This window comes from Rhinolophus sinicus, chromosome 3 (genome assembly GCF_057876585.1).
Source record: "Rhinolophus sinicus isolate RSI-liver-muscle chromosome 3, RSI-T2T, whole genome shotgun sequence".
NCBI lineage: Eukaryota > Metazoa > Chordata > Mammalia > Chiroptera > Rhinolophidae > Rhinolophus > Rhinolophus sinicus.
Window position 1 is genome coordinate 26,060,792 of NC_142503.1, and position 12,149 is coordinate 26,072,940.

General features: G+C 38.6%; 1 protein-coding gene across 5 annotated transcripts in view; it reads right to left on the reverse strand.

The window, feature by feature from the left end:
* FYB1 (FYN binding protein 1) overlaps positions 1-12,149 on the reverse strand; it is a 157,470-nt gene that overhangs the window by 98,436 nt on the left and 46,885 nt on the right. For 2 of the 5 annotated variants that reach the window (XM_074328976.2, XM_074328975.2), the window contains exons 1-2: positions 8,067-8,199; positions 18-112 (exon numbers count right to left, since the gene is read on the reverse strand). The exons of 2 other annotated variants lie outside the window; for them this stretch is intronic. In XM_074328976.2, coding sequence (XP_074185077.1) covers positions 18-20 — 3 coding nt within the window. In that variant the 5' untranslated portion in view covers positions 21-112; positions 8,067-8,199. Of the gene's footprint in view, positions 1-17; positions 113-8,066; positions 8,211-12,149 lie in introns of those variants that run through there. One more of the 5 variants, XM_019737303.3, reaches the window with a different exon arrangement.

A 12,149-nucleotide genomic window follows, 5' to 3' on the forward strand; every position in this document is an offset into this window, starting at 1 on the left:
AAGCCAGATAAACTTACCATTTTTGAGGTAGGAAAGAGGCTGGTGAAAATTTGTAAGAAACTCAAGCAGTTCAAACTTTCGTAGAGCAATAATATTCACTGGTTTGTATTGCCTGGATTAAAGAAAATAACAGCTATGTTTCTTATGATCAAGTCCTCTGAACACACACACACACATACACACACACACACACACACACACACACACACACTGATAAGTTGTCTGTTTTCTTTAGAGACATAATTTGCTATACCTAGCAAACTTGGAAAATGGAAATGTTTGAATCTGAAACTTTCTTAAATCTCTTTATTGTTAGAAATATGCAATAAAGCTACTCTAATTGCTTTTACTTGTAAAGACAGTGTTAATGGAAATTAGCTGAAGTGCAGTATATGTGACAAAACCCATCATAAAATGGTAGATATTAAGTTCCACTATAGATAATAAAACAACAGTGAACTTTTATCATCTTTGTTAGTGCTGTCTAAATATTTACGTACTTAATGTGTGTACTGTTTTCCAAACAAGATATAGAAGCAGGAACCTTCTGCTTCTTAATTTTTTTCTCAAAAAAACACTTTTCTGCCACCAGCCACCCAAACAAGCACTCCTCTAATTCCTGACATTGTTTTCCATAATATGTATTAAATACAGTGGCTGATGGACTGACTTTACTTGAATTTCACCATGATTGATCACACAGATAATAGTTGGGGAAACTATTTCCTTAGCTTCTTAAAGAGTGTTGAACCCCAGTCACGAATTTCTTTTCAAGAGTTCTCTAACAGAATCTTTACTTCATCACGAATGAGCTGTGATGGATTCCAGTTGGCTGAGCCTTTGAGGCTGGAGAGAGCACCAGGCCCCTCTTCAACAGGATGTGGGAACATGCCTCTCACCACAAATTGAGTTCTTGGGCAGGAACAGACTGTTGCAGATTGGGCAAGGGCACAGGTAGGAGGAGTGAGTGGCAGACGCCATGGTGGTAGCCATGATTGTGACAAACCCTGACTTTTTTTTGGTGACTTATGAAGGTGGAGATGGAACTGAATACAACCCCAGCATCCAGCCTTGTTCTGTGAGGTATAATGTAGTAAGAAGAAAACATCTGGCAAAACATCTGTGGGATCTGTGTGCCCATGGCTTCCCTCAACACAGGGGAGCTTGGCCAGTTCCCCTCAGGAGGCTGGGCTGAGTACATTGGCAGAAAACCTCTGCAGATATCACTGTGTATTGTCTTTTCCTTCTGTGTTATCTTGGGCCCCTGCTGCTGTGACCCTTTCATTGTTCCCATTGTGTTTTCTCTTCAAGAGTTAATTGAAAAGAGGAAGTAGGATAGTTCTGCAAGAGGTAAAGCTTAGATGGTGATGGCTTACCTCCCAAATATTGTGTCACCTTGAAATCTCAAGGTACATTGATCAGTTAGGTTTTTGTGTACCCTTTGTTTTTAAAAATCAGGAGCTTGAAAATCACCATCATTATACAAATTATAACCTTCAAACCTTCTGTTCCTGTTTATCCTATCAAATAGCTTCTGCACAAATACAGTTTTGACGTTGTCATACCTCCAATGGCTTACACATAAATGGATAAGGAAGTTATATATGACTTTGTATGTGTTTCTGAAGTTTGCTGCTGTAAGTTTTTGACTTCTTGATGCTGACAGAATGGGGCTAGGATGCCGAGAATGTAGAGTTGGATGTAGATAGTATAAAACAACAAAGAGTCCTAAAACCATTTATTTTTGTTATTCTATTTTATATAGTTTTTACAGCAAATTTAGCTTACATTTGCTTAAGATATAACTCACATAGTCTGCATTAACTAAATATACCAAATTAGAGGAAACTCTGAGGAATTTACATTCTGACTAATGAACGTGTAAATAAAAGAAAAACGTTTTCATAGATATCTTACCTGGCTTATTTGGATTTTAGGATAATATTTAACGTATGTGCATTATAATATAAGTCCTTTCAATTTTCCTGTACTTCCAACTCTGTCACCTCAAAGAGATCTGAATTTCATCTAGTATTTCTTGTGGTTATTATATTTTTATATTTAAATATTATAAACCAGCCAAGGAAACCTCACTCTGCGAAAAATATATGAAATTTGAAATAAAAATTTTGATGGTTGAAAATGATACTGCTTGACATGGGAAGAATAAAATAGAACTATTATGCTGTCTTCTTTACTCAGCCTCCATATCCTTCTGAACACACATAAATACACATATACACACAGACACACAAGCCCCAGCTGTAAGTTCCTTTTCTGCACTTGACAAGAAGTTAGAAACTGAAAGTGTATGGTCTACATGGAGTGGAGTGGGGGTGGAGGTATGAAGCCATCTGTGGGGTTTTCTAGAGACTTCCTTCCCAGCATGTGAAAAGTTCTGTGTGAAAAGAACAGCTTAGAAGAGGAAGACTTCAACAAACGAATCAAGACAGGTGGCAGGTGCTAGTCAGTGAGGGCCCCAGAGTTTGATTTGAGGAAAGGAAAACTAGATATTAGAAATGGAGGGTTATGGAAGATTCCATAAACAGAGATGGATAATATTTTGAAACTCCACAGAATATCACAATATGAAACCCTTCCCTTCTGTCCCTCCATTCCCATTCCATTTATTTTCTTTTTATACTTTGAAGATAATGCATTCAATATCGAGTAATCAGGATTAAAAAATATAATCACCTCACACCTCTTACCTCACTTTTTCTCTCTTATAAGTCACAGAAACAAAACTCTGCCATGAGATGAGTAATTTCTCTCACCTATGTCATCATGGGGCTCTTTACTGTGGGTTGCACCTTTTCTTATTAAAATTGTGATGTTTGAAATTTCAAGCTTTTCATGGTGTGTATCCCGTTCCCAGGACTTAGTCACCCTCTTTTCCCACGCCCCCTACTTTTCCAAAGCGCCTGATGGCTTTAGATGCTCTGGGTTTTCACTTATCCATTCATTCATGCATTCCTTCATTTTCTCCTGAGAACACTGTGACTCCTTGTTTATGCGCTAGTTCTAGTATGTGGCACTTTGCCACTCTCTCAGTTAGTCTGTGCTTTATTAAGATGACTTATTCCAGGGTACAAATGACCTCCACATTTCCTTCCCCAAACTAGGTACACTTGCATAGTTAGCAAAAAATTCTGGAGTTTGGTAGTATATACCTATTGCTAATTCTATTATTAGAACTAATAATCACATTTTAAAGCCAAATTTCACATATATGGTTAATTTTAAAATTAGAAATAAAAAAAATGAAACAAACCCCAAATCCCTGTTTTTATAATTTTCTAAATACCATATGGTTTTCTAAGACTAAAAATACTACAAAGAGATTCAACTATTATTTTAAAATGTTTTTCTTTTAATTAAAAATTTTAATCACAATGAGATACCACTTCACACCCATTAGGATGGCTATTATAAAAAGACAGAAAATAACAAGTGTTGGAGAGGATGTGAAAAAATTGGACTGTGGGCATTTCTGGTGGGAATATAAAATGTACAGCCACCGTGGAAAACAACAAGGTGGTTCCTCAAAAAATTAAAAATGGAATTACCATATGACCCAGCAATTCTACTCCTGGGAATATACACCCCAAAGGAGGGACTCAATATTTGTACACCATGTTTATAGCAGTATTATTTTCAACAGCCAAAAGTGGAAGCATCCTAAGTGTCATCAGTGGATGAATGGATAAGCAAAATGTGTTATATACACAGAGTGAAGTGTTATTCAGTCTTAACAAGGAAGGGAATTCTGATACATGCTATAACATGGATGAACCAAGGTTGATGCTAAATGAAATAAACCAATCACAAAAGGAGAAATATTGTATGATTCCACGTATCACCTAGAGTAGACAAATTCATAGAGACTGAAAGTAAATTGTAGGTTCCAAGTACTAAGGGAAGAAGGGCATGGGGAGTTGGTGCCGAATGGGTATAGAATTCCAGTTGGGCACAATGAAAACATTCTGGAGGTGGATGGTGGGAATGGTTGTACAACGTGAATGTACTTAAGATCACAGAACTGTACACTTGAAAATGATTAAAATGGCAAATTTTATGTTACGTGTATTTTACCACAATAAAAAAAATAGGAAAAGAATAGCTAACCAGCGTTTGGGGAATTATCGAATTAAATGAAAACTCTTTGTAAGTAATAAAATTGCCTCAATATTTTCCCGTACTGAGACATTTTCATTCTTTTTGTCTAAGTTATAGTGATTAGAAGAGAAAAGTGGAAATAACTCAAAAGGGAGGAGAAAATGGCACTTCAATGAGATCATGCTTATATACATACACTATTTTCCAGAAAAAAATTAATTCAAAATATTTTTAAAAACTTTAAAGCATTTTAAATGATTGTACTGAATTTCTAATATGAATAAAAAGAATAAAAACCTACTTATGAGATATAAGCACATCTCAGTGACTAAAGTTATTTTTGGACTGATAGGGTAAATAAAAGTATTTGGAATGGTCTCATTTGAGGTGAAGACAGAGAAAGCAGAAGGTATATTGGATTTACCCTGAGGGGATATTTTTCAAGCTGCACATGCTATATGACCCAACCCATCCTTCTGGGATTCTCTAAGGGTTTCTTTATGGAGAATCACCAGCCCGGTAAACCATGGCTATAAATGGGAGGGCGTGGATTCCTGTGGCATATTCAGATACAAAAATGATTAAAACCATTGGGATCAGGATCTCTCTTGCTTTGATCCTCACATCTTTATTGATCAACTCTTGCTAAAAGAGTTGCAGAAATTTAATTGCAAGAACTGGAGTACCTTGAGGAGCCACCCTGATTCAGCATGCGTGAATGAGATTTGGGTGCAGATGTTGACTGCTTGTCTTTCTAAATGGGTTGAATGGTAGGTAGCCCACCTCCAAAATAAGCCCATGTCTCAGAATCTATGAATGTGACTTTATTTGGAAAAAGGGATTTTGCAGATGTAACTAAGAATCATGTGATGAGATCATCCTAGATTACTCCAGATGACACTAAATCCAATGACAAGGGTCCCTGTAATATACAGAAGATGAGCAGATAGGAGAGGAGGAGAAAGCCATGTGAAGACAGGGGCAAAGATTAGAGTGATGCAGCCACAAGCCAAAGAACTCCTGGATCCACCAGAAGCTGGAAGGAGCAAGGAATGGATTCTCCCCTAGAAAGTTTGGAGATAGCCTGACTCTGTCCACATCTTGACTTCAGAATTCTGGTCTCTAGAACTGTGAAAGAATAAATTTCTGTAATTGTAAGCCACCTAGTTTGTGGTAATTTGTTACAGTAGCCACAAGAAATTAGTAAACCCATCCTCACAAAGGTCCAAAATGCCTTCAGTCTGTATCTCTATGAATGTCCAAAGTGCCTGCTGGAGGAGGTAGGTTTAGGATGAAGAGTAGAAAGTCTTGTCGCATGATGACCTTTTCTGGCCCACCCTGCTGGAATTGTCCCTGGCTTGGGAGAACAAAGTGGGGAACTAGTCACATGCAACAGATGAGCTTTGGTAGCATTTAACCTGCTCTTGTGTTAAAGCAAGGTCAGGTACTAGTCTGACCAACACCCATGACATGGACTTGGCAATATTATTCATACGTATTTATTGAATTTCTACAGCTCAATGGTTTTTCTGGTCTCCTGTCCATCTATAGAGGCTGGTTAGCAGAGACAGACCAAGAAGACAAGCTCTGAACTCTCCATATTTATCAAAGAATCCCCAGACCAGCCATTCGGATATTCGGAGAATATTCTTCAGCATCTAGGGCCTCCATTGCATTCTCATCCCTGCCCAAATGTGTACTTGGTTGATTCCTAGTTGTTGATTCAGAGATGATTCTAACCTCCACTTCTCATCAGTCAGCAACTATAGAAATCAATGCCTGGTCATGCTGGACCCTGGGCTTTGATAAAAACAAAGGCGATCAAAATGGGTCTTTTTATTGGAAGCCTTACCTTAGAATCACAGTGTTTGAGAAAGAAAAATCTCTAAACTTCAGTGAATTCAAATTCTTCATTTTAAAGGAAAGGAAACAGGGTGTGTGATCTGTCCAAAGTCATAGTTACGTACTGGCAGAACCAGAATTGGGATCTCCTATTTGCACACCCACTGTGCCTCCCACGCTGCATGACCTGTGTGGTCACAGCTTCTGCAACAACTTGCTCTTAAAAAAAGTCACAACCATAACAGATAACATTGGGAATTGCCTCCTGTGCTAGGAGCTCATAGCAAACTATGAAGAAGTTATTGTGATCGCTACTTTACAGAGAAAGAAACCAAAGCACGGAGGTAGTTCAGTCATTCACCCAAGACTCACAGCTGGTGAGCATCAGAGCTCCCCTTCAAACTCAGATCTTGACTCTGGAGCCAACCCCTGGGACCACAGCCTAAACCTTGCCAGTGAGTCACCGTCCTTTCCCCACATTCTTGTTCTTAGAAATGTTCACCCAGAGGCAGCCCCTGATAACACCTCAGACAAATGAAATATTCTGTCTACTTCCCCTGACCCCTCCCTCTTATTAACATGGGATGCCAATAGAGGAAAATATGATTTATAAGGCACATTAAGGCTAGAAAAAGCTTCAAAGCAATCGCCTGCGCTTAGCCTTCAGACCACTAGGTGACAGTGTGACTGCCCAATGAGGGGAGCCATAACTTTCAAGCATGTAGAATTTCCCGAGAAACCAGAAGGGGCCTCTGGATTTGGGCAGGAGCTGGGGAGCATTTGAAGCCCAATGGTAGTTAAACCTATGGATGGAAAAGACAAGCAGAAAGCACGGATTTGAATCTTTAAAATAATTTCCCAAGAGAAACGGAATCCTTCCCACCCTTTTCTTTTTGAAACAGAAGGCTGACTTCTTCAAGGTGTCCCTTGAATACACTGCAATTACTTTGATATTCACGATCACCTTTAACAGAACATTTTTAAAGATGTGGTTTTGCTGGAAAGAACATCCTCATCCTCTTGCCCCTGGCCTATCATTTCTCATGAATTTCTTGCCTTGTATATTCACATGCGTCGATTGACATAAAACCTCTCCTAACAGTGTCTCAGCATGGACAGAAAAGCACAGCCATGGCTTTGCCTGGTGTTCATAAACCCATCTATTTTCCTACCCCGATTAATCTCTAACCAATGACAAAATACATAAAATGGCAAATAATAATGGTCTATTATTATCTATTAGCACACAATAACTATATATAATTTTATACTCACAACAGCCCTATGAGGTTAGTATTATTATTGTCCTCACTATTTTAGAGAGCAAACTCAGGCACAGGGAGGTTAAGCGGCTTGCCCAAAGTCACACAGCTGGTAGGAGGCAGAGCAAGAGGCCCACCCTGTTCCTTTAATTACCTCACTACAAGTTTAGTTAAAAAGGGGAGAGAAGACCTTGTGAATTCTTTAGAAGAGGCAGCAATTTATACAAGAGGGCCAAAGGCTCTACCCGGATTTTAGAGTTACTGTTGCTCTGAACGATTTCCTTAGACGATTTGAAGCACTTTGTCATTCTTTGTTCTGGTTGGTCAGGATTCCTTCTGAGAAGGCAAGGCTGATGGCAGCCCCCTTTCCTTAGTCTATGTAGAAATTTCACATGAATCCCCATCCCCTGCCAGACCTTAAAGTTTGAGGGCAACTGAAATTTGCTCCTCTTCTTCAAAAGGTTGGACACACGCTTGTCAGGAGCCAAGAGGAAATAAATTGTCCGTGCCCACTAGTTTTATGTATCTGGTTTCACTGCAAAACTTCATTCAGTGGCAGTGGCACCAGAGGTTGGAACAGGAACATGTGACAGGCCTGATCCAGTTACAAAACAGTAAATGACAGACACTTTTTAAATCTGCTTATCACCCTTCTGGCTACAATGCGTCTGAGTTTTCAGGTCTCATGTCCACCTCTTCTGCTATTTTCCAACAGAACATGCCTTCCTTTCAGTTATTCCAGCTCACACAATCTGTGCTGACAGAATTTGAAGGTGACACCTTCTCCTGCTGTGAAAAAATTGCACATTTATCTGAAAGATGAAATCTGGGCATAGCTGTTACCTGACTCCTGCAGAATGAGGTGGGAGCGTGGCTTCATGTAATGGGTCTTCCTGGGATTAAGGGCTGGGCACCATCTCACTTTTGGCTGTTGTGTCTGCTCGGCAAACAGAATCCAAGAACTGTGGCATTTTCTGTTGCCTGGAGTGGTATGTCCAGGGGAATGATTGAGTGATTCTCCCCCATCCCCCCACTAGGCTGACTCAGACAAGCAAAATGTTGTTATGTCTTCAGGATATTGAGTAAGAAGGAGAAAGAGGGGAACTAAAAAGTGTCTATACAGCTTGGCCACTTCTGCTGACATTCCCACTAAGCATGTGATGTTGAAAAGGGCAAAACCCAAACAAAGTTCTCCCACCTGCTACCAGGGCATTCAGGCCAGGAAACCGTAAGGCCTTTGGTTCTGTAATCTGCTTGCAAACCCAGGGTTGTCCACCTGCAGTGGAGGTCAAGGAGTGGGGGCTGTCAGTTAATAGGGTGCTCCAACTACTTGTTTTATTAGGGAGACCACTTCATGGATGATGTAGATGCTTGACCACTGCAGTGTACACCTGAAACTGAGGTTGAACAATAATGAATGTCAACTATAATTTAATATATATACATATATATATAGTCACAGGATGTGGAGTACAGCATAGAGAATAGAGTCAATGAAATTGTAATAGCTATATATGATGTCAGAGGGGTAGTAGATTAGGGGAGGGGGTTATCACTTTGTGAGGGGTGTAAATGTCTAACTATTACATTGTTTTGTACACCTGAAAATAAAAAAAGAAAGAAAATCTATCATTGAAGGAAATTTAAAATACTTTTCAAAAAATTACAATGAATTTGTTTAATAATTAAGTCAAGCAATTTTTATTGTGTATTGACTCTGGTCAAGGCACTGGGTTAGGTGTCAAGGAAACCATGAAGAATAAGCCATTGTCTTAAGATGTACGAATTGCCAGTTATTAAAAACAGTCACAGGGGTATAAAGTACAGCATAGGGAATATAGTCAATAATATTGTAATAACTATGTATGGTGTTAGATGGGTACTAGACTTATTGGGGTGACCACTTTGTAAATTATATCAATGTTTAACCACTACACTGTACACCTGAAACTAATGTAAAATAATATTAAATGTCAAGTATATTTGAAAATTTAAAACAATTTCAAAAAACAAAACAAAAACAAAAACAAAAACAGGGTGCTGCAACATGTGGAATATTCTGGAGAAAATGGAGTATTCAAATGAAAATCCATGTTCTGAGACTACCATGGGGCAAAGTGGGATTTTAACAAATTGTGGTTGGTAAATTATATTTCCTTCCTTCTTTCTTTCCTTCCTTCCTTCCTTCGTGCCTTCCATTCATCAGTCATGAACATTAAGCACCTACTGTATGGACCAAACACTATGTGGAGACCAGAAGTGTGAAATAGACAAGGCTCTTCCTCTTAGTGGTTTATAATCTCATAGAGGTCATGCCAGAGATGGCCACTCTCCTCCCTGTATAATCCTCCTTTCCTCCACAGCGGGGTTGGCAAACTACGGCCCACATGCCCAATCTGGCCTATGGCTTGTTTTCCACAGCCCTCAAGCCAAGAATGGTTTTTATATTTTTAAAGGATTGTTTAAAAAAAAAAAAAGAAAACCTCAAAAAGGAACAATACATGACAAAGACTATACATAGCCTAAAATATTTACTACCTGGCCCTTTGCAGAAAAACTTTGCCAACATCTGTTCTATAGTAAGAGAATTCTTGCTTTTGAGACAGGCATGCCACCAATCAAAATAGGACATTTTCTAGCCCCTCTTGCCACTAGAAGTGGACATATGATTAAGTTCAGCCAATGGAATCAAAGCAGGAGAGATTTCTGTAGCTTCTGGGAAGTGCTTTCTCCTCCCTGCTGGTGACACTGCTGTGTGGGCCTGAGCCATCTGGTGCATTGATGACTAGGGTGACTCACTAGGGACGGCAGAGCCAGAAGACAGAAGGAGCCTGGGCCCTGACTCCAGGGAGCCACCTTCCCTGAATTTTGTTGGATGGTTATGAGGGACGAAAAGAAAAAGAATGAAGAAAGAGAAGAAGTGTTAATTTTTTAAAGTCACCAGCCTCCCTCTGGTGACAAAATAAAACATAATCCACAAAAACCCAGAATTTGTTATGCCTTCATGGAATGGACCTCCACTCTTCCCTCCCCCCACCCCCACCAGGTTAACTCCTATTCACACCCCAAAGCCTGGTATAGGCATCATTTCCTTCTGAAATCAGTCCCTCAAGACCAGGTAAGGTATCCTTCCTCCAGCTTCAGTAGTATCTTTTTGTTGTTGGAGCCAAGACTGTTTCTCACATTAGAACTTGAGCTATTTAAAGGTGGGGACTGCAGCTTATTTATCTTTGATTCCTAGTATAGTACCTGGCATACCAAAGGCATTTTATAAACCTTGTTGAATGAATTACTTTATTAGAGGCTGAGGGCAGCTTCCTGGTTTGTGGGGCAGTTGCTTTTTTTACACATTTACCCCAGGAAAAGGCGAGTCCAGCAATTTATACCTTTGAGGGGTAAAAATGAATTTTACTTTTCAAATGGGAGAGAAGAATTTTACACACTTACAAAGATTATATTTTTTAAAAAAGGAATGTTTAATTTGAGTTGGATGGTAGCATTGCTCACTAATAGTGTCTGAAAAGATCTGATGATTTAATAAAAACAAATAAAAAGCCATGAGGTGAGTTTAGTAACATAATGATATGTAGATACTTGCCCAAACATATCTTATCTTGAGCTGACCTTATTACGTACTAATATTCATTTTTTTCTATTTTCATAAAATCACTCCTCGCGAAGGAAAGTATGTGTAATAATCTATTATCTGATAGCAATAACAAAATAATGATGATAAAAATTCCATTTGGTTCTCCTCATGCCACTCTGTGTTATCTGGCTTATAATCAATAAATGCAAAAGCAAAAGCGTTGTTCTTAGTGTAAACCTATTTTACAGTAAGCAACCAATTTTCTGAACCAGCAAATTAATTTAAGACTTTTAAGCAGTAGTATTTTTCCATTCATTTAGAGGAAAGGATACAAAATATGAGGGGCATAGTTTTCTTCACATATAATACTTCTTGAGATGGTGTTAACAAAAGGTGGAGTTGGAAAAATTACTTGCATTATGTTTTTAAAGGAAACCAGTAATGTAACACTAGGTTATTATTTGAGTATCTACTTTTCATTAAATTTATACCTACTCACTAAAGCTTTTCATAAATTACAAGGAAACCTGAGCAATAAAATAAAATAATTCAAAGGTTTCTTAAATAGTAGAGCTTATATTACATCTGCTACAGAATCATAGCTAACACCTCAATGCTTCTGGATATTTTATTAAATGTTTAGGGCTCTCTCCCGCCCCCACAAGAGCAATTCTAAGCAAATGATGAAGGTCTCAAAGAATAGTTCATTCTTTGTGCATTTGAATACTAGGCTTTTTCTTCCCCATCCTGTGCAACTCTATTGTGCAACACAAGGAAATAAATACCATAGGAGGAAAATTATTGAGCTATGTAGTAGGATGGGGAAGGTCAGCTTACTTAACTCATTATGACCACTGTCAATATCTATTTAGTATGTTAAAATTTCTGTCTTTATAATCCAGGCACTCTCCCTATCTCATCCCATGCTTACCTCTAACTCAGATCCAGAAATATTACCCTATTTCTATCTAGTCAGTATAATTACTACCTGCAGCATTGGCCTCTTTATACCTATGGCCTGTTAATATGCTTACTTTTTTGTTGTCTAAATTAAAATATTGTACTTATTATTGTTCTTACGCTTTAGCAATTATAAGACATTTCCCCTCAATTAAAAACAATGATAAAGTTAATACCCTATTTCTTCAAGGAGTAAGTGACACAAAGCCAAATGCCAATCTAGCCACCTTTTGAGGAGAGGTGACCTGGTTCCATTTAAAGCCTCCAGTGACTTATTCAGAAAGCAAATCACGAATGTGTTTGGAAATGAAAATGATTTGGCATGAAGTTAGGCTTTAGCACAATCCTGATGGCTTCCTTTCCTATGAGGATCTGGG